This window comes from Hakea prostrata, chromosome 3, assembly GCF_041222555.1.
Source record: "Hakea prostrata isolate BN-2017 chromosome 3, UWA_Hpros_2, whole genome shotgun sequence".
Taxonomy (NCBI): Eukaryota; Viridiplantae; Streptophyta; class Magnoliopsida; order Proteales; family Proteaceae; genus Hakea; species Hakea prostrata.
Window position 1 is genome coordinate 32,580,810 of NC_142602.1, and position 24,223 is coordinate 32,605,032.

Genomic DNA, 24,223 nt, shown 5'->3' on the forward strand with positions numbered 1-24,223 from the left:
TAATAATTATTAGAATAAGAATAAGTTGAAAATGATAATGTTAATGATGATGATGATAATAATAAAAAGCTGAAAACTATAAACAATAATCAACCAATTATGAAGTATAAAGTCATCAAGCTTATGTAGTGGATGATGCAACTGTCTCACTAATCTATCTTAGATGTTGTCAAGGAATTTTTTGTTGCCCCTTAGGTAGACCTATTGGACTTGCTGCTTCATCATGTCAGCTACAGCCCCTATGTGTGCTGAAGTGTGATTTTTTTTCTTTCTTTTCCCTTGTGATCTACCAATTACAGTTTAATCACCATAGAGTCAAGAAGCTTTACTACAATCCTCAAACTATCCAGAAGCCATCTGCGGGTTCACAACCTCTCCCAATTAAACCAGTCTTCTGATGCGAACATGGACCTCAGACACTTGCTCTCAAAGCTTTGAAATGCAATATAATTCATTGCAAACTTCGTAATCCATGGCCCCACTAAGTCACCTCCACACCGTTCCCCCATCAATTATAGTGCTAACCTGTGGTTGTAGATGAAGGTCTTAACCGATCATGTCCCATCCACCACTCTTTTCAATTTTCATAACCCTCACTTTACCTATGTCCTCCAGCATCAAGTCAATACAATGTGTAACACAAGGAGTCTAGAAGAGATTGCACATGGGATTCTCCCTCATCTTCATCCCAACCTTTTTGAAGTTGGACCCATTATCAGTGACAATCTAGACTACATGATCCACTCCAACCTCCACAACTTCCTTTAGTAGCTTATATATGTGTTTTGCATCCTTCTTCTCCCTGAATGCATCCATTGACTTGAGGAGTACTGTCCTCCCATTACAGTTCAACATGAAATTGATGATGGTCTGTCTAGTGGGACTAGTCCAACCATCGCAAATAACTGTAACACTATAATGAGTCCACATAGGCTTCAGACTCTATGTATGTCTTTGGATCTAGCTTATGTAGTGGTAGGTATCAATTGCAGATTGTATATGGGCGTACTCAACCCTCAACCTTGTTGATCTCATCAAGCATTGTATTATATAGGGCCCATGGGCTGCATTTGTTGGAATGTTGTGGTAGAAAGCTGATTTGGAGAAACCAAGCCCCACTTTCCGCTTCACATTCCACTATACATGGTTCAACTTCTTTTTCTTGTTCACTGGCCTCTTAAATCCTTCACACTCCCTGACATTCTGGCTCCTCATAGGCTGGGATCTACCTCCTTGAAACTCTGGCTCTCTAGAGGACCCTGCTATCTTGGCTTTTTGCTGCCTCCTCAAGTCATAGAGCCTCTGCTGCTCTGTGATCATCTGCATGGCTCACTTCATTTGTGATGCCTTTGTTGACTCAAATAACCCATACTCCCCTAGCTCCTTTGGATAAAGTCCTACTCTCCTAGATTTGGGGGTCATCTAAGTAAGCATCCTTGAACTCCTCTTACTGTACGCTCTTCACCTTCCTATTTTCTTCTCCACCTTCAAATGTTGGGCCATTGCCACTTTGCTCTATACAGGAGCATTGGGGGCATCTAGTGAGATTCCTATCGCCTCCAACTAGATGCCACTTTAAACTAGTGGCCCACCTCCTCCTATCTGTTTCTTATAGTAGTTGCACTAAGAATTCTTATCTGCTGTTGATACATGCTTCTATGAATATTTTCCTATTTTTAGGTATAAAATATAAGATAATTAGTATTTTTTAATAATTTTATAAAATATTTAATAAATTTTAAATAATAAAAACAAATAATTATTACCCAAAAATTCAACTCAACACCATCAAAGGAAGATTAAAGATGGTGTCTCACATACATTAAGTCCAATCATGTATGTCATGTATACATATGTATTATTTTCAAAATATATAATTTAGAAAATATGGAGAACCAATTTGGGTTTGCTAAGATTTGCATAAGTTTTTTTGCCTGACTGAATAGATCAGTGCAAGTTATTCTAATGCTAATCTGCTCTATCGAAGACCTCTAGTATATTAATTGATAGATAGAAGACCCCTGCATTTTTTTATTCCCCTAGTAAGCTTCTCTGCAATTTTCTGAAATTGTTACAACCTTTGGCTGTGATATACAACTGCCCCTGTTTTATGGAATTTTCCTGCTCTAGAAAACTCTGTTGATGCCGTATTGACTTCTGCTGCAAGATATGCTACTGCTGTCCCAGTTTTATGGAATTTTCCTACTCTAGACAATTTTATAGATGCTGTACAGCATACTGCTGCAAGTTATTCTACTGCTGTTTTGTTGAATTTTCTTTATCTGAAAAATTCTGTGGATGCCATATCGCAACTATTACTGGTTTCAAGTACTCCAAGTGTTTGGAAATTTTTTGTGAATGGCACTGCTGTCCCACTTATCAGAATCGACTACAGCATCTGTTTTTTCTCTTCTAATAACTAGCATACCTCTTTGACAGTTTGCTGCCATATTATTTACCAGAATCAACGTCAGCTTTCCTTTCTTTCAGTAAATAGACTGCCACACTGTTCCTTGTTTTCCTGCTGCGCTGGCTTGTTTTTTGATGAATCAAGGAATTGCTCTACTGCATCAGATTAGTGCTGCCTGGCTTCCATTGCTGCTTGTTCAAGATTTTTACTCCATACAAAGACATTGTTTCGGGAGATACTTCTGCCTGGTTCAAGATTTTAGGGGGTGTATGCCGAGAAGATCTACAATGGAGGTTATATACCTAATTAGGAGACTTATGAAAAGGTATAGAGAGTGTAGGAAAGACCTTTATATAGTATTTATTGACCCAGAAAAAGCTTATGATAGAGTTCCTAGAACTTTAATTTAGCAAGTACTAGAGAAAAGAAGTGTTGCAGGAAAATAAGTGGACATAGTTAAGGACATGCAAGACAGTTCAATGACAAGTGTAAGAACAATGAGGGATGAATTATAATTACTTGCACTTATAATGGATGAATTAACCAAAGACATTCAAGACGAGGTAATTTGGTGTACGCCTATTGCTAACGATATTGTGTTGATAGATGAGACACAAGTAGAGATTAATACCAAGTTAGAATGAATCATGGAGAGCAAGTTTTGCAATCAAAAGGCTTCAAAACTAAGTAGAATGAAGACAAAATATATTGTTTGTGACTTTGGTCATGATCAAGCAGACAATGAGGTGGTGAAACTTGATGATAAAAAGATTCCTCAGAGCGATTGTTTTAGGTGTCTTGGTTTAATCATAAATAAATAAAAATTCATAGAGGATGATGTTTCCCAAATAACTAAATTAAGGTGGATAAAGTGAAGTGTGTCCGGGGTCATGTGTGATCGACATATTCCTTTAAAGCTAAAAGAAAAATTCTATACGACCATTGTTCGACCAGCTATGATGCAAAGTGTTGGCTATTAAAAAGAATCATATAAATAAACTCTAGTGTAGAAGAAATGAAGATGCTAAGATGGATGAGTGGCTACCAAAAAAAAAAAAGATGGATGAGTGGCAAAACTAGGAAGGATAAGATAAGGAATGATCATATAAGAGTTGGTTTGGGAGTGGCTCCGATAAGTGATAAGCTACGAAAAAGTCATTTAAGGTAGCATGGCCATGTTCAACGGAGGCTTGGAAATGCCCCTGTATAGAGAAGTAATATAATTCAGGGATTAGAAGAGCTAGGGACAAGCCTAAGATAACCTTAAAAGAAGTGGTGAGAAAGGATATGCATAACTAAGGCTTTGTATCTAGCATGGCCTCAAAGCTAGCTGATTGGAAGGCAAGAATCCATGTAGCCGACCCCATTTAGTTGGGACAAGGCTTCTTCTTCTTCTTGTATAATTTAGAAAATAATTTTTAAAATCAGAAGAAAAAAAAAATACTAGCATTAATCAAAAAAATAAATCTAACAACATACAATCATAGATCATCGACCTAGATTAAACATATATTAGTCTCATAGCTATGGAACACCATTTAGCCATCAGCGAAGCAAAAAAACGAAGGAAAAAAAAGGGGGGGGATTAGAACAAACATTGCAAAAATTTGAGAAGATCCCTAAAGGAGCAAAGGGTGTGATGGAAGGCAAAGGAGCAACAGAAATTGAGTGAAAAAGGGGTTGAAAACACCAAAAAGGGGCTAAAAGGTCAAAGCTAGGCCCGCAGTACTGCTCAAGTTCTGCTAGATATGGTATTCTTAAAGGTGTTTCATACTTTCATGTATGATCACTCCCTATCTCATCTTTTGGGGAGACTTACTTTTTACAACTAATAGGACTCAACGTTGGTTTTCAAAAAGAAGCTTCCTTCCTAACACATGAATCCTCATTACAGTGATAACTAAAAAGGGGCCAAAATCCACTGTTTATAATTCCTGATGGTTTTTGGACTTCCTTTTTTGGAATATAATTCAGTTTTGCAGCTGGTTATCTAAGAATCTTAAGTTCCAAACAGGAGAGACCACATGAAATTATAATATTTATCCAAGAGAGAATGTTCAAACTCATTTAATACCTCAAAGTAAGACCCAAATGGAACATCATGTGCTTGTTGTACAGTCTCAAACACCTGAAATAGTCAGTCTCGTGAATTTCCATGTTAAAGCAAAGAAATGAGCAAATTGTGTAAACTGTAAGTAGGTGAATTAATTATCCGCACCAGAGTTCTTTTATCAGCTGAGAAAACAGCATGCTGCCACTCAGTCATGGCTGTGTCTGGTGGACACATGGGGTTGTTGCAAATGGATCTGAATGTTATTTCTCTGACCTGGCCATCATATTCATCTGCAGTATGCCACGGGCCCAACTGAAAACCCACATAACCCACAAGCAGAAAATGTCACTACAACTGCAGGTCGTTCAAAAAACTTCATAACTATATGTTGGTCTCACATTCACGAGGGAAATCTAGCACTAACTAAAGGGTAACTCTGCAAATTAAAATTGGTCAACTATTAGCCTGGATAGACAACATAGGTACATGCATATACTAGCCATCGAGCTGTGCTACTGAACAGGGACCCACTAAAATCTATGTTGGCATAAAAACAACAGGGGATTATTAGCTCTAATGACTAATCCCTTCACCTCCTACCAGTAATTCCTTCCAGAAGAAAGGGAAGGGATATTTACAATCACTCAACAGATCATTTATATCATCAGCAAGGTACACCAAACAGTATGCCACCGTTTTGCATGCTACACTTTCATCAATGAGTCTACATGCTAATGAGTCCATACCATGCCACCCTTTGGCATGCTACACTTTCATCAATGTTACATGCTAATGAGTCCATAACTTTCACTGACTATTTTCTGCTGTAAATATCATTATCTGATATACTATAACATGGGACAAGAAGTGCATCCGTTTTCACTTGGATAGAACAGGCATTAGAAAATGACGAGAACAAATGTTGAATGCTGAAAAGTTATGAGGTTGGCCCAAACCTTCAAAATAACTATACGACAATAGTAAATTTGATTACCCATGACATAAGAAACTTTAAGTCTTCAAATATCTTTAGACCCAGGCTGAACTGGTGACTGTAGGAAACAACTAGAACATTGAAACAGTCAATTTACTTTTATAAAGTATGAGTTAACCTGGTCATTCAAGGTTGAGTGTGTGTGTGTGTGTCTATATATATATGTATATATATGTGTGTGTGTGTGTGTGTGTATATATATATATATATGTGTGTGTGTGTGTGTGTATAAAAAAAAAGAAAAAGAAGAAGCACTAGTCACATGATAAATGCCTAACTGGAAATGAGAAGACAACAGCTGTCCAGAAAGTACAGGCCGTAGTAAATTTCTAAAGTAATGAAGTTGAGAATGCATGTGACAAAATAACAGTCTCTAAATATTTGGAAGTTTCAAATAATTGTTAGGCAAAGGCATCATAAGACTTCAGAAGCATACATTAAGATTAGTATCTTTGCGTGCCGACCGATATTCATGAAGAAAATTTGAATCATCAGCCAGGAGAACATTAAAGAACTGCTCAGCATTGCATGGGACAACATCCTGGGAGAAATGAGAACAGTAATAATTAGAGAGGTAGTAAACGAAATGTATAATATTCTGTACATTGTATAATAGACAACACCATATAAGATTATTCTGTACATTGTATATATCAACTAGAACATCTTCTTTGATGAAAGGTTGATAATTTCCAGCCTTGGGAGCACTGTCTTCAGGAATATTTTCTGGCTTTCTACCTCTCACGGAGCTGCTTTGTGCACGCAATGCAGACTGCTCCTTCTCCTATATGTTCAATAAATAATCAGTTTTAAGTAGTTCAATTAAAGCAAAATGTTGAACAGAACTAGAAAAAAAATTGCGCAGCATCAAAATACATCTTATGAACTCCGCCAGTGTTTTGCTGCCGGTCCCAAGCCCGAGTAAAGGAGGAGGGTTGGTGCATCAAGTCGGCAGCTGGCACTGGAAAAAAAATGTAGCCAAACCTTTTTTCCATGGATTCGACCTAATATGATAAAAGCTATGCTAGGGCGTTCCCCGACAAAAGAAGCGACGCGCTACACTATGGCCCGGGTGTAGTGATAAATGGGCAACGGTTAGCTAGGGCGTCCCCTATAAGCGACGCGTCGCTCGGCGCCTGGATGCGTGTGAGAAGTAGGCAAGGGTTCCCGCGCCGTGGACGAGTGCGGGTAAAGAAGCTAGTCCATAAACGTAGGATTAGATTGGCATCTTGGAACATAGGATCTTTAACTGGTAAGAGCTTAAAATTGATAGATGTTCTGAGGAGAAGAAGGATTAATGTAGCTTGCATTCAAGAGACTAGATGGAAGGGTAAAAAAGCCAAAGAGTTGGATGATTTTAAACTTTGGTATACTGGGGATAAAACAAATAAAAATGGAGTGGGTATAATAGTGGATAAAGATTTAAAAAATGATGTGGTGGATGTTAAAAGAGTGGGTGATAGGATTATTGCTATCAAGCTTGTAATGGAGAAAGAGCTTGTAAATATAATTTGGGCATATGCACCTCAAATAGGATTATATGAAAGTCTAAAGCTAGAATTTTGGGAAAATATGGATGGATTAATGCAAGGAATTCATCAAGGAGAAAAGATTATAATAGGAGGTGATTTAAATGGACATATTGGAAAAGATCAAAGAGGATATGAGAGTGTACATGGAGGATATGGTTTTGGAGAAAGGAATGAGGAGGGGATTTCAATTTTAGATTTTGCTACTGCTTTTGATCTATCTATTATAAATACTTACTTCAAAAAGAGAGATGATCATTTAATTACCTTCAAAAGTGGACAACATAGAAGCCAAATAGATTTCTTCCTAACTAGAAGGATTGATAGATTGTTGTGCAAGGATTGCAAGGTGATACCGGAGGAAAGCTTAACTGCACAACATAGACTTGTGGTCTTGGATATGTGCTTAGTCCCAAGAACACATAAAAGGTCCAAGGTAAACTATCCTAGAATAAGATGGTGGAATTTGAAAGGAGAGTGCTTGAAAACTTCATTAATGAAGTAGTCAAACAAGGAAAATGGGATTTTAAAGGGGATACCAATGCAATGTGGAATGAGATGGCTATGTGTATTAAGAAGGTGGCTATAAAGATCATAGGTGAATCAAAAGGAAAGCTCCATTCTTATAGAGAGACGTGGTGGTGGGATAGTGAGGTTCAAGCTGCCATTAGGAATAAAAAAGCTAATTTTAAGACATGGCAAAGAACTAAGGATGTTGAGGATCTTCAAAGGTATAGGTTGGATAGAAATGAAGCTAAGAAAATTGCGGGAAAAGCAAGGGAAAAGAAGTATGAAGAGTTATACAATAAGTTGGGCACGAAGGAAGGGGAAAAATCTATTTATAAGATAGCTAAGATGAGGGATAGGAAGAGTAGAGATCTTGACCATGTTAAATGTATTAAAAATGGAGATGGTAAAGTATTAGTTTGTGAGGAGGACATTAAGAAAAGATGGGAAACCTATTTCTCTAGTTTACTAAATGAGCATTCTTCAAGCACTTATGATTCGGACGATTACACTTTTCACCAAAACACCAATGTCCAAACTTATATACGTAGAATTTCGATGTCCGAAGTAAAAGAAGCTTTAAAGAGGATGAAAATCGGCAAGACATAAGGTCCTGATGAAATCCCAATTGAAGTATGGAAGAGATTAGGAACCCATGGACTAGTTTGGCTGACTAAGTTGTTTAATGAGATTATGAGCACAGGGAGAATGCCAAATGAATGGAGGAGAAGCGTCGTGGTTCCAATTTACAAAAATAAAGGAGATATTCAACATTGTAATAACTATAAGGGCATTAAATTGATGGGCCATACGATGAAATTATGGGAGAGAATAATTGAAACCCGTTTGAGACACTTAACTACAGTTACGGAGAACCAATTTGGGATTATGCCGGGAAGATCTACAACGGAAGCTATTTATCTAACTAGGAGACTTATGGAAAGGTATAGAGAATGTAGGAAAGACCTTCATATGATATTTATTGACCTAGAAAAAGCTTATAATAGAGTCCCTAGAGCATTAATTTGGCAAGTACTAGAGAAAAGAAGTGTTGCAAGTAAATATGTAGATATAGTTAAGGATATGTATCATGGTTCGGTGACTAGTGTTAGAACAGTGGGGGGACAGAGTAATGAATTCCCGATAACAGCTGGGCTACATCAAAGGTCAACTTTAAGCCCATATCTATTTGCACTGGTAATGGATGAATTAACCAAAGACATTCAAGATGAGGTCCCCTGGTGTATGCTTTTTGCAAATGATATTGTGTTGATTGATGAGACCCAAGTGGGGATTAATACCAAATTAGAATCATGGAGAGTAGCTTTGGAATCAAAAGGCTTTAAACTTAGTAGATCGAAGATAGAATATCAAGTTTCTAACTTCAGTCATGATCAGGCAGATAATGAGGTGGTGATACTTGACAATAAAGAGATTCCTCAGAGTGATTGTTTTAGGTACCTAGGTTCAATCATAAGTAAAAGATGTAATTTAGAGAATGAGGTTTCCCAAAGAATTAAAATAGGGTGGATGAAGTGGAGAGGTGTGTTCGGGGTCTTATGGGATCGATGTATTCCATTAAAGCTTAAAGGAAAATATTATAGGACCGTTGTTCGACCAGCTATGATGAACGTGGCAGAGTGTTGGGCTGTAAAAAGAATCATATAGATAAACTCAGTGTAGCAGAAATGAGGATGCTAAGATGGATGAGTGGCAAAACTAGGATGGATAAGATAAGAAATTATATTTAAGTTGGTTTGGGAGTTGCTCCCATAAGCAATAAGCTTTGAGAAAGTCATTTGAGGTGGCACGGCCACGTTCAACGGAGACCTATAAATGCCCCTGTACGGAGAAGTGATATAATCTACATTAAACGAACTAGAAGAGCTAGGGGTAGACCTAAGATAACCTTAGGAGAAGTGGTGAGAAAGGATATGTATAGCTTAGGCCTTGTATCTAGAATGGCCTCGAATAGAACTGATTGGAGGGCAAGGATCCATGTAGCCGATTCCATTTAGTTGGGACAAGGCTTATTGTTGTTGTATCAAAATACATTTTATGAAACAGAAAATTTTACCAGAGAAAACAAGGGGAGCAAAAGCAGTAACATTGCTGAATATTTTCTTAAAATTTAAAAATTGAACAAATGAGACGTACCATTGAAGGAAATGAGGAACGATAAGCATATCGGAAAAAGAAGAAAATAGCTGAGCAGCAATCAGATGCATTCATCAACGTATGTTACCAATTCAACCTTTAGAATAAGATCTAAAATATGGAATTTTAATTAGGGTTCAAAGTTTAGCCATATAACTATGCCAGCATTCACAGTTGGCACCAAGCCCAGGTCAAGGAAGGATAGTGCATCAAGTCAGCAGCTGAAACCAGGGGGAAAAAGTACAGAACCATACCCCCTTTAATGTGGAACATAGAACCTTATATTCTATAATGTATACCGCTATTACGCTAGGGTGTTCTATGCTACAATAGGTGATGCATTACATTATAGGTTAGAGGAATTAGAGACACAGGTAAAGTATAAGCAGTTCCAGAAGACTGAGAGAGAGCCAACTATAAGATTAGATGGAGAGCGTTAGAGCAGCAGAATGGAAAAGGGCAGGTAGGCCTGGTACTAGGGCAGCTGGATAAGTTGTAATACTCGCAGGGGAAAGGAGACAGATGCAGGATTAGGACTTACCTTTTCACATATCCCAGAGTGTGAGGGCAGTGGGGACCAGCAACCCCATCCTCACCAATCCTACAAAAGATGATCCTCTTTGAGGTTCTTTAGCTGGAACCACATGAAACTATGAAAGAGGACCGTCAGTAACTCAGGAAGGTAGCGCACACATTACTACACTAACAGAATCACTTCTCTCTCAGTGAATCCTTCCATTTGACTACAATTTAGGCAGGAGGATACCAGAGAGAACTAGAAAGCAAGCCCTGGGGGTAATAGCAGAATCAAAAGTTGGGGACACAGTTCTACCAAAGCATACCAGCTAATGCTGCTCAGGGAACATAAAACTAGGCCATGCTTGACACTGCAGGGAGGGCTGAACCAGGAGGGAAAAAGCTCACTCCACGGAGTTCATGAATGTTAATTTGCCATAACAACAGAGAGAGCTTGATGAGTATGTAGACATTGTGAAGCTTAAATGGAAGACATATGGAGTTACTGTGATGTGTGAATAAGTGTGATAGCTGATGTGTTGGACTAGACCCACTAGGCAGTCCATCATCAAATTAAAGGTCAACTGTCATGTGAAGACTAACCAGATATTAGTGGATACACCCAAGGAAATAAATGATGCAGGTTACATAAATAAGGTGTTAAAGGAAATTGCAGAGGATGTAGGGCCACAAAATGTCGTCCAAGTGGTGAACAATGAGAGTAACTTCCAGAAAGTAGGAGCAAGATTAAGGAACAAACATAGCACTAGGACCTACCTCTTCTAATACCTAATACATGAAGAAAAAAAATAGCAGTGGTTGTGAATCTGGGGTAAAATCGGCAAGACAAGTAACCACATTTGTCTATAACAATGGGTTTTCCCTACATTTATTTAGGGAGAAGTCTGGCTGAGCCCGAAATTACTACATCTGCCACCAATTGCATAGATGGTAGGCTTAAGATCCACATTTGCTAGAGGAGTGCTTTGGTTGGAGGAGTCTAGTTCGCCAAGCGGTCGGGCAACAGAGTCAACCATCTCTGGTGAGCCAGTTTTGGCAAGACCAGAAGGTCCTGACAGTCTCATATGTGTGATGTATGATTTAATTAGTAGCTTACAATTTCATGTCTTTCAAGATGCTTATCATTTATTTAGTTTTATGTTTGGAAAAAAAAAAAAAAACTTGAATTCTATGTATTCTAGTACTAAAGATTCTATGAGAAAGGCAATTCATATACATACATAGATAGGTCAAAATCAAACTATTATATTGAGTTTGGATCCTAAAAGTTTGAAGTTAAAAAAACAGTGACTCAGCCAAGATCAAGACTGCTTGTTTCAAGCTTGATCGAAACTACACTCGAAATCAAGACCTCAAACGTTGCACTGGTATGGAGAGTGAGGAGTGAAAATTGAAGAGACAGATTCTGCAAAGTGATTATTTTAGGAATCTGGTCCCAATCATAAATGTTCATACAGAATAAAAATAGGATGGATCCCATGCAGAGGCGTGTAAGAAGTATTGCATGAACAGCATATTCCTTTAGAACTTAAAGGAAACCATAATACAATAGTCATACATTTGCTACATGTACCAATTCTAGGAGCATTCATAAATTGATTAACAGTGTCACATCATATTCTACATCTGGATGAGTTTGCGAACAACAAAATAATTGTTTCTGTGATATCTCCTTGCTTCAACAATGGAATGTCTGATTTATTTACCCCCAATTTGTGGCTCTAGTCAATAAGGGATTTCACAAGTTTGCAACCAAACACCCTGTGATGCAGGTCCACAACCAAATTAGACTTCTCTGTTCTCTCCATACGAATATACCTAGGGTTGGGTAACTTGGGTTGCACAACACATTGGGCCTTTGATTTCATTGGCTTACTTTTAAATTGGACTCTCTTGTGGGCATTTAATAGGGTTACCAAGGGTATCAATTTTGTCTGCACTTAGTTGTTAAGTCTTTTAATCAAGTCATTCGAACCAAGGGTTCAAGTAAATAAAGATTACGGGAAAAGTATATAGTTACTAAATATGGTATGAAATTCATGTAGCTTATGCAATCACATGGGGTCATAATTACAAAAGTTCTTTTTTGTCTTTTTCTGTTTAGAAAAAATTGCACTTCCCTTCCCTTCCCTTCCCTTCCCCTTGCAACCAAACAAAGCTGTAAGTTCTCTCCAAAAAATTACAAATGAATACAATGAAATAAATACATATGGCAACAAGAGATACATAGTCAGACCACCACAAGCCTGGATTATGCTTGTGACATCAAAAAATATGCAAGAATAATCATGTAACTTACCTTCTTTTCTGCTTCTAAAATTGCACGGAAGTTCTTTGCAGCACGTTGTAAAGCCCTATACACTTGATTCCTATTCCAAAATGATGCAAATTTGTATCTAACTCTACCTGAAAATTTGAGATAGGAAAAGGAAATGAAGCCGATGTTAAGTAGTGAATATATTTCAATTGATACAATGACACCAATTGAAGAGCCAAAAGTTCAGGTATTCCACACTATAGAATAAAATATAAAGCATATTCATAAAAAGGAAACAAAACAATAAGCATAAATTAATGTAAACTCATGAAGTGCCAACAGGGTGTGTTGTTGCCTCCTTGCCTTGGACCAAAGACAGAACCTGAAGGCAAGGCTAAGGAGAATGCAATATACTTGAACCATATTTCACTTTTAAGTAACAATAATTAGGCCCAACCATAGTATGCTAAGCTATTAGACTAATATCTGCCAAATGGCAGATCATCTAATATCAAATCTCGTGTGCAACTACGCTCCATGATATCACAATTACACATCAACTTTTGAACTTCATCAGGTTGGCTAGACAATGGTATAATGGTTTGAAAAACCACTGCAATTTTAAAAAAACAATGGATGACTAGAAACATGAAAAGGGTGAATGATTGAGTTTTGTGCTGTGAAATCAACATGTAACTGATCCAAACCATGCCCATTATGTTCAACTGTTCGATTTGCCAAATCATAGTTGTGCCATTCAGAAGGTGTCTGAAGGGACCTAGACAAACCATGGTTGTCAAGGTGCTTTGACGCAGATCTAGCCCCTGAGTCAGTATTGTTTTTCCATACTTCGTTTTTTCTCAGTATTAGTAATTTTAGTGGCAGTTTAGTAATTCTGTCCAATTATAAGTTAAGGACAAGAAGGACATCTAAGTATTCTTCAGTTTATTATACAGAATCAATTTAGTTCTTGAAAAGGCAGCCCACTATTAGGCTTGCTTAGTCAATTAGAAGTAGGTGAGCCGATTTCCTAGTTTAGTCAATTTCAAAATCCTAATCTCAAGAAGACTTCAAGTGTAATGTAACAAAGAGACCCCCTACACAGTGGGAGGCCCACAGATTAATAGATTATTTTCTTCAAGCTTGAATGCTAGTTGTGTCTGTGTTTGTTGAGTGTAACTGCTGGTTTATGTCAATCTGGGTAAAGAACCTGCAAGGATTGGACCAGCTGGTTCATGAGAAAAAAAAAATTTCAAATTTCGTGAAAAACATGGGAAATTTCATGGAAACCTAGCAAATTTCGTGAAAACTTGGGAAATTTCATCAAAACCTGGGGGCTTTTTCCTCAAGTTTTGTAGCTTTCCCAAATTTTCAATTTTTTTTGTTTCTTTCATGTTTCCCCAAATATCACGAAAAATACCCCCCATCACGACTTCCCTATCCAAATTGCATATTCCCTCAGACTGGTTATCTCAGGCATGTAGATGACCAGACTTAAAAAGTTACAGTTGTCGATTAACCTGACAACCATAGGCATAAAATGTCATGGGATGTCTATGTTTGTTGGTTGGAGGAGAGGATGTTACCAGCATAGTACTACTCATATCACAGGATGGATCCACTCTTGGCACTCTTCTTGGCACTAAGTTGTACTTTCCTTTTATTGTCAGTTAATTTGTACTTGATGTTTTGAAGTTAGAAATTATATATTGAATGTTATGAACTTTAAGTAGTTAAGTTTATAATGTACTTCTCGGACAACTCTACATTGATGTTATGTACATTGAATGACATATCTACATTGATTTTTTTAGCAAAATATAATTAATGTGTTCTTTATTTTCTAATTAGCTTAAATGCAGAGTCCCACCCTAAAATACTCCCTAAACTTGTCGAAACTTGCACAAAAAAATCCTAAGTTTCCTCAAAATTTCCCAGTTTCCCACCTAGGCTTCCCATTTTCACCTAGTCGAAACTTGAGTTTCCCTCTAATTTTTTTTCTACGGATACATCACAAAGCTTCAATAGCAAAGTCAAGGACAAGAGCAACAACATCTAGCAGTGGCACGTCACCAGCAGCATTGAGATTCTCTAGGGAAGCAGCAGCGGCATTGACGGCAATAGTGGGGTGATCGGTGATCGGGAAAAGAAAGTCTTTGGCAAAAGAGGACAACCGCTGTCAGGTTGAGTACTGGGTTGCACCTTTCTTCCTCCTCTCCAGCAACATTGGCAGTCGGGAATCCTGCCTCGATTGGGTGCCCTATTGGGTTCAGGGTGTGGGTAGCATGGGGCTCCAGGCAACAACACAGAAAGGTGGAGTTGCAAGGATTGGATGGGTTTAATGGTGAGGGCAGAAGAGATAGTAGGGTTGATGTTGGTCTGCTGGTGGTTGACTGTGTAGGCTAAGGAAATGTGACTGAAGATCTTCCAAAAGATAGAGAGTGGGAAGGTCCTCGTAGGTAACCAGTTGGTCAAATCCCAGGCCTAGTTCATCCTTCATGAGAATAGAGAGAGGTCACAATCAGTTGGCTTCTAGTTCAACACAATTCTAGCGAATGAGAACCTCTCCATTCTACTAGTCTGACAGTCCATGTATAGAGGCTTGCCCATAACAGAGGTGATGCAGCTAAGACAATCTGGTTCCCAACACCGTACAGCTAGTCTGGGAAGCTCAATCAAAATGTGAAAAGTTTTGAGGTCTAATTTCCTTAATTGCAGCTGGGAATCCCACAAATGAGGAAACAAGGTTCTTGTGTGGTTATGCCAATCAAACATGGGGCACCTTCTATTGCTCTTAATCTCACAGCATCATAGAGAACTTGAAAATAAATGCTCCATTATCAAGCACGTAGATTTTGAGGGCAGCTTCCACTTTCCATTGTTTCAGGTGTTACTTTGGCCTAGGATCACCAAAATGGCCAATCAAAATGCTGTGAAATAATACCATAATTCACCAAATCTAGAGTATTTTGGTCAGACCAAACAAGTTCTCAAACTTTGATTAACACTTATCTCAAGTGAAACAGCTTAAATAAGCAATAAGAATGAATTTTCTATCATTCAAGTAAAACCCTTAGTGTTTATAACGTCCACCTGTTCCAAACTTGGTTGTGTAAAGTTAAAAAAAATATTTTAAAAAAAAAAAAAATAAAAAAAAATCTGAATGAGTCAAATCCCACTTAGACAAGTCTGGATGGTAAAATATTGCCAATTAAAAAATTCAGTCCAAGGTGCCAAAATCTTGATCTGAAACCTCGTTGAATCCATAATTTGCCTGTAGTTTCGACTTGATAATAGAAGGAAAAAAAAAAGAAGACAGAAAAAACCGAGATCTTTGCAAGACCTTGAACCATGCACTAGAACAACCTTTTAATCGTCTATGTGAAATTTCCTTACCATACAAAATCATGTAGCATATAGTGAGGTTTTCTTTCAAAAACATACTTTTAAGTTTATATTTGAATAAGGTTGCACATAAAATATATTTTTCCCATAAAGAAATACCTCAAAGACATTCTCACCTAGTGACAAAACTTAATCAAAGACACTCATGAAAAAGACACTTGACCATATGAGATTAAAATAGTTATAATCTCCCTCTTCATAGGAGGGAGGACCCTACATACTGTCACAATCCAACAACTGACCCAAGCATTAAAGCAAAAAAGCTTCAATATGGATGGCTTCATTTATCGCATTTCAGCCCGACAAAAGAAAAATGGGTGTGTATTGTGTAGTCATTCACTCTCACAGAGAATCAAGATGAGATAGTGATTAGTTTCTCCTCTTCTCAGGCTCCCACCTGAATTCTAATGCCTCTCAGCACTCTGCCCCCATGGTTACTTGATCACATATACGAAGTCGAACATGAAAGGAAAAACATTTTGTAGGGAAGAAAATTAGAGAAGACTTCCTGTTTGTGCGAGTTGAGAAAGAAAACAGAAATGAAACCAGCAAACAGCAGAGTCAATCAAACAGATACAACATGGCAACCCAAAAAAAAGTTATATAAAAAAAACAAGGATTACAATTTTTAGTCTCTTAAGTTTTTGTGCAATACTTGAGATTTCTACAAGATTGGTAACTAATAAGCATTTGGATAGTTTACAAAGTCACCTCAGACATCAACAAGATGCTACTAAAATCACATCTAAAAGCAACCAATGAAAAAGGTACCTTTTCGTACCCAGTCATATGAAAGGAAAGAAAAGAAAAGATAATCATCCTCTCTTCTCAGATAATTTCATAATCAGTTTTCACAAAAGTTCCAGTGCCTGATTATGCAATCCTTGATAGGTAGTACAGCAAACTACGAGCCAATATCCAGGGCCTGCCATAAATTGGTAAAGTCCAATTAGGTCAAAATAGAATTTTAGGTCCAGGGTTATGGTTGATAGTAGGATTGAGTTACAGTGATGTAGGGAAGTCTATCAGTGACGGTGAATTATCACTAAGATTGAAATATCACAAAATTAGGGTTTGGTAATCCTATTAGCTTTGGGATTAATCCTGTATGCATTGCTCTATAGCACCAAAACTCTTAGAAAAATCACATTCATTGTTCAAATTATCTCTAAATGATGGGGGATGTAATGCACATATATAGACCTTCTAAATCCCCTTTTCTACTCATAAAATGACTTTCAGTCTCTTACTCAACTGGTAATAGAACTAGAATTCAAACTAAAGCTAACCGTCAAATCCTAATAAAGATTAGAACTCCAAAGCCTAAGGCCTGTAGAATACAACCATGGTCCAATGTGAAGCCTTTTGCAGGCCCAATTGACCCATTTGGAAAATCTTAAATGCATCACCTGCAATTCTACCAATTTCCCATTCAACGAGTAAGAGGAAGAAGATGGAAAATTGCATTTTTGCCATCAATTCTCCATCCTCACTTTGGGGGTTTTACAGGGTTCATTGGTCTAATTTATTGCATCCTACCTATTTAAAGCATAAAGAACACAATGGCATGGGTATTTTCCTGAAAACCCAATGAAAAGTTATCTTTCAAGTGTTAGTATACATGAGACATAATAAGAAATAAAAAAAACTTTGTAAAATTGAACAAATTGTATTTCCTACATTAAATGTTTGATACAAAATTACAAATACAATAATCAAAAAGAAACTTCTAGGTTTCAGTTCCAAGTTGAGTGCCTGGGTGGATCCATCCCCTGAGACACGTACTCTGATGAAGTATCAAAGTACTCCATGTTTAGCAACTCCACCACATACCCCACAACTATAACCATGGAGCAAGCAGCAAAAAGGTGAAGGAAGACAAAGGGGTAATGATATTTTAGCGAAAAAGAGGTTGAAAGAGGCAAAAATGGCAATACAATTTCAAAAAGAAACTCCTAGACTTCAATTCCAAGTTGAGTCCTTGGGTGGATCCATCCCCTGAGACACGTACTCTGATCAAGTTTTAGAGTACTCCATGTCCAGCAACTCCACCATATACTCCATAAGGACTATAACCATGGAGCAAGCAGCAAAAATGGTGAAGGAAGACAAAGAAGTAATGATTTTTAAGTGAAAAAGAGGTTGAAACAGGCAGAAATGGCAAAAAAATGGGGGGAAATCCCTGAAATTTCATGCAGCAGCACCTGTGAGTTCTGCAAAGTTACCGTAGATTTCGACCAAGATTTGGAACATTTAAATAGGGTTTTGCAAATTCAGATGAAACCTGGGAATAAACTTTTGCCCGTAGGATTTCATCTCGCTTTTGGAAAAACCTGAGATTCGAATGAAATTTTGGTAGTCTCGGTTGAAATTTGGACTATGCCAAAACCATAGTTGTTAAGGCGTCGACTAGGCAACGCCTAGGCGTCCGGGCACCTTCGGAGCGCCTCAAATCGGTGTCGCCTCATTTTCAGGCAATAAGGCGACCGCCTTGGGGTATGAGGCATTGCCTAGGCGTCGCCTCAAGAGCCTCGGACGCCTTATACCCCAAAGCGTCCGCTTTTTTTTCTTTTTTAAATCACATGAAAGATGCCAAATCGAAGGCACATATTGAATTACTAATTAGATTCCAATTGTAAAGTATCTATTGTTTGAACCCATATGCATATTTATAATGACACTACATGTGATCAAATGTTAAAATAAAAATTAAAAAAACAAAAACAAAATCGAAAGAGAATAAGTTCTTGACTCAAGTCTCACACTCTCACTCTCAATCTAATCCCTAACCTCTTTCTCTCTTCCTCTCTTCTTCTCTTCCATTCCCGCGACGACACTCTGGCAAGCCGCGCGATAGATGACTTCTCTTCCTTTCTTCCCGTGGCTTTTTATTTAGGACCTACTATGTGTGGTTTGTAGTATGTTGGATGACTTGAGGTAGGCTAATATTAGTTTTTTTTATCATATAAGATATGATAGATTTATAATGCATGGGAGTGAATGAAATGTACACTAAAAAATTCACTTAAAACGCCTCAAAAGCGCCTCAGAGGGTGCCTCATCGACTCATTGCCTCAACCAGCCTAAACCGCCTTGCATTGCCTCATCACCATGACAACTATGGCCAAAACACTATTTCTTTATCTCCCCCGCCCCCTCTTTTGGGTATCGTATTTATTAGAATTGTATGGCATTTTAGGTATTCTTCTACTTGGTCAACCCTTCAACAACATGAATATGCATGATCCAAGCTTGAAGGTAATGATTGTTTTCCTAATAGTATCTTGAAGAATTAGTACATAGACATAGTGATGGGAACAGAGGAATTAGTACATAGACATAGTGATGGGAACAGAGTATATCATGGTATACATATGCGATTTATTTGGAGTATTTCTGACACTCAGTGGTTTTAGCTTGTGGATTGGTCTTGCACAATGTTCCATGTATTGAGTGGTGAATGTTCCTCACTTGCATTTCCCTAGCATAATTTAAGTTTGACAGTTTAAATGTATATTTACATTTCCAGTAGTGTACAGTAGTAGCACATTCAACATAAACTAGCAAACTTGGATTAAAACTACAACAACCTTTCTGGGCTTTTCTTTGTGAAACTTATTTATGGAATAGTGATAATAGGGTATAAAGAGGCAGCATAATACAAACTGGTCAACAAAAACATTTTATATGGCTTGGAAACCAAGTTTGGACTGCCCAGAAGACTCGTGTTTCTAGTTGGAAATTGAGATATACTGGTTTTAGGCCTAGGCAAAACAATCCTCCAAATCTAAACCTCAATCTTAGTTGGTAAGATGCTTTTCTGATACCCATTGGCCCAATATTTATTGGCAATTAAACTTTCGCCCACTACCCACAGTATAGATTTTTAAGTCCAGAGGAAAGATACACATATACCATTACTATTTAATGGGAATTGTTGGAAAGTAGACACAATTTTGCTCCAAATCCATCAGGTCATTCAGATGACAATAAAAGACTAGAGACAGGCAGAAAAAGACAGAATACATTAATTTCAACACTAACCATCCGGACTTCCCAAAGGAGGTACACCATGCCCCCCAGCACCCATACGAAGAATAATTGAAATAGCAGGATTAATGAATGCATGCTGACTCCTCCTTATCTATAAAAATAAAAATTCAAGATGTTAACACTTTAATGACAGTCTCACTAAAACCAACATTTTTAGAAGACTACAATATCAAAGTAAAAGCATCGAGAAACTGTGTACCTCATCTATGTCTTCAAATGGGATAATGACCTAGAAAAAGTGAAGCACAAACCCTTTTAGAACAAGAAATTTGTCGATCATTCTACCAAACAGGACAAAACCACTAATTCAACAAAGTAGCATTTGGTTATATTATTGAAAGCACTCCACCAGCTAAACAACAGCTGGCAGCAAGAAGGTGGTTGAAATAATGTTCACCTAGTACAGAAATTAAGTTATTAATTGAAAATCAAGCAGAAGAATACATAGGTCAATCTCATCAGAAAGATGAAATTGTGAGTTTAGTCATCTTAAAAGATAAAACAATCAGTTCAGTATACTCTAAAATAAACACCATATGAAAACCAAATGGCAGCTTTTAATTGGCACATAGCATGCATTAGTAGTGTTCCCATATAAATTGACAAGAGGATAAGAGTTGAAGAAGCGGCGGGGGGGGGGGGGTGTTGTTTCACCCGGATAAAATTGCTCAAAAAGGTGACTGAAGTTTACAAGATTATGCTACTGGATGCTTCAGATGCTTAGTCCAAAACGTGCTGTCCAGACTGATTCACAAGAGGCAGCACAGTTTTTTGGAGGACTTCAGCAAATTTAACAAATGAATGAAGCTATCTCATTGACCATGAAAGCGTGAATCAGCTGGAATTTCCTTACAAAGGTCTAAACACCTGGAAGGTATCATGTGAAAGAATCTTCATATCTGATTGTGAACTGAAGCAGAAAAACTAAGTGTGTTGAATAGAAATCAACTAGCCCAAACTGTCTGATTGGTTTAATTTGAGATGCCCTAGATGCTAACCAGGTCAGTGGGACAGAGCAGTCCATGTCAGAGCAGTTATTAAAAATAATAATCAGCCAGAATGAATAAAATAAGCAATGGATAGCATACACTAGTAAATGTATAATAACGGTGTACAACTTCTCCCAAAAAAGGTACATCTTAATTTCCTACGGATAAAATATTTTGGAAAGCTGAACATTTCTATTTTATTTTTTTATTTTACATAAAAACTTAGTTTATACTGTTGAAATTTTACAGCCTTCAGGTATTTTGACTTATCATCACATCATGTTCCTGTTCCTTCAGACTGCAGATCAATATAAACAAGTGTGTACACAATCTTAAAATCAAAAGAGAATGACCATAAAAGAAAAAATAAATAAATAATGAATGAAAAAGAAAATCCAACCTTCATTTGCTTAGAAAACACATTAGAATGGAAGCAAATGTGCCACGTAGAGACATACATTCGACCATGGTACAAGAATGACCGCTCTAGTGCGCAAGAGTAACTACGGTCAGCAACCTGTGAAATAAGGAATTTTATCATGCGGCTGCTGATGGTGGTCGCTGGATATCTTCTTATGCAGTTAGTAGGTAGGGGGAGGGGAACACACTACAAGTTCTAATTTTGTTGAACTATGACAGTTTCATGGCACGTACCTCATCAGGATGGAGATTAAATATGGTTTGCAAAGGACCAGGTTTCTGATGAACCACTGTAGGACCCTGCTTATCTAATGTGATTCTTCTACGAGCATTAGCTCCAGCATACCCGTTCACCCTATCCATAATAAAATTGAAGGTTCATAAAGAAGAATAACTAGGAAAATGTGACAAAGAAAGATCAGAAAACAACAAATAACAATAAATCAGTACCACTACAGCGCAACTTCACTTCTTTCCAACATGCCATGACATATATCATGACTAATCTAATGGGTACTCCATAAATATTCCTTTCAGATTTAATTATGTAAGAGAAAATGCCCATCATACAAAATGCCCTTTGCCCCTCTCCATTTCAACCATCCTATTTTACTTCTGTGCGAAACATCATCCTCTAAACTGTCTTCTTTATTAACTGTAGAGCCCAGGTATATATTTTAAAAATATTTATCTTAAAAATAAAATTAAAAAAAAAAAAAAAAAAAAAAAAAAAAAAAAAAAAAAAAAACCTTTGCGGAATCTCTTTAGCATCCATATTGACCACTCATAAACTGCTGTACAGTGGCTAAAGTTGTACATAACTTTTACCTACTTTTACCTTTCTCTGAGAAGTGCAACCTACTACCCAGCTCCTGCTTTCTTTGTGAGGTGCTTCTGATAATCTAGTCACAAATATAATATCATGGATTCTGGTTATTGTTTACCACCTCCAATTTGCATGCTGCTGATTGAACCACTATTATCTGTTGATGTTGCTGATGATTTGCGTGCTTCAGTTGGCATTGCTATCTAAATGACACTTATCTCTCTGTCCATGCTCATTGGCATCTAAAACTCCCATACAAGATTGGTTCTGTTGTAATATTTATTCTTGCTGGTCCCAGCTGGAGGATAATTCTGATAAATGTATACTCCAGCTTGATGGGGGAATTTTCCCTTTATCATGACTCAATGTCATCGAGTCCCAGTGTTTAGGAGCTGTCTTTGTTAATATCTGATTCCCATTATAAATAGGACTCTGTTACTATGCACTCATTCAGAATTCAGATATAAATAAAGGTCCTTAGAGACACCCCGCTGGGGGGTCTTTTTATATAGACAATCTTGCTTTCTCAATGTTCTCTTATTTTGTACCTCAGGTTCTGAATAATATTAGTTTTTGTCAGATTCCAAAACAACTCAACTCAAAAACAGAAATTAGATTTTCAGTGGATATGAAATTTTCAACAGCATGATACCAGGGCTTTTTTAAAGCTACAGACTACAAAATTCTAATATGATAAAATATTGCTAAAACCCAAAGAGAATTTTGTTACCCATATAGACAATCCAAATGTTGGATTACGCATATGAGGAGAATGACCAATTCCAAGAACAGCACAGACCAAATCTATGCTTTAATTTTTTCAGACTCCAATGACTTGCTTCTTCAGCTTTGTTGCCTTCAAGTTCTACTTCTACATTGATTTGTTATGGCTTGAGTGGTTAATATTGGTTCCAGATGACTTGGTGTGACTTAATGTTGATTTTTTTTATTTGGCTTCAAATTATTACTCAATATAAGATTGGTATTATAGCACCATAAACAATGGAAATAACTAAAACATTTGTGTCCCTTGATCATCCAAGCAGGTGCCTCCCTAAGCGCTAGGCATCCTGCCCCACAGCTCCACCTTGAGTTGCCTTATTTGCTTGACAAGAATGGTTTTGGAAGATTTCAAGTTTTCAACCGACCCATGGAACTTCAAGTCTGGCCCCCAAAATATACCAGGTTCTGGTCAAACCTGGGAAGTCTTGGTTTCGGCTAGGGTTTAAATCAGATCCATAACTGAGATTTAGAACCTCGGTACCATGTGGATAAGATAAGCTTACATTGATGGTCACTATGGAAGTCAAAGAATTCCCCTAATTTGAAATACTCATATGTCCTAGAACGTCATTACGTATAGGACTAAATTCAAGGTCCCAAGTTATTCAAAATGTTGAGAAATTAATTTGAAACCTGCACCAAGAACAAAAATAGAACAAACTACACACTCAAATTTATTTATTTTTTCCTTTTCGTCCCCTAAAAAGCAGCAGATAATAAGAACTAAGTTCTAATCCTTCGGTGTTTAATACATTAACTACCTAGAAGTGCAGACTTCCATATTTTCCTCGCCTGCAAACCTATATTTTACACCACCAGAGATGCAAGACACAGGTGGTTAGCAAAACATGTTACTGTTTCATTTGGGGCAAATGGAATTGGTGGATATGGTCATCGAGACAAACACACGATTGAGCATGCTACTGCACCCCACTTAGAAGAGATTTTTAAGAGGAATTCATGATGCAATTCTTCATAAATAAACCAAGTAAGATCTTTATGTGGAAGGAGATTGCCATTACCTAGAAGAGTTTTCCAGGATTTTACATGTTTTAATGAAGAGGCAAACCTGAAATATATACACATATAGGGTTAGTGCTACAATACTCAAACGAAAAAAGAATGCAGTAGATGTCAAGGACTTAACTACCTGCCCTGAAGTGCTATCCAGAGAATGCCATACCGCTCCACTTTGACCTTCAGCTTCAATGGGGATGGTCACAGAACCAAGAGTTGTGCTTTTCCAAATTATATCCCAATCATATATTGTGACACTAATCTACATTAGCAAAAAAATTGATTC

The 24,223-nt window shown here is 37.4% G+C and overlaps 1 protein-coding gene across 1 annotated transcript in view; it reads right to left on the reverse strand.

Annotated features, from left to right (window-relative positions):
* The window catches only part of LOC149022116 (BAG-associated GRAM protein 1-like), a 58,266-nt gene that overhangs the window by 7,917 nt on the left and 26,126 nt on the right, over positions 1 to 24,223 (reverse strand). Inside the window, 11 exon segments of the mRNA XM_089150291.1 lie at positions 4,485 to 4,538; positions 4,629 to 4,775; positions 5,894 to 5,998; positions 6,101 to 6,241; positions 12,487 to 12,593; positions 19,894 to 19,993; positions 20,102 to 20,131; positions 21,292 to 21,408; positions 21,546 to 21,666; positions 23,943 to 23,989; positions 24,071 to 24,199. Coding sequence (XP_089006417.1) covers positions 4,485 to 4,538; positions 4,629 to 4,775; positions 5,894 to 5,998; positions 6,101 to 6,241; positions 12,487 to 12,593; positions 19,894 to 19,993; positions 20,102 to 20,131; positions 21,292 to 21,408; positions 21,546 to 21,666; positions 23,943 to 23,989; positions 24,071 to 24,199 — 1,098 coding nt within the window.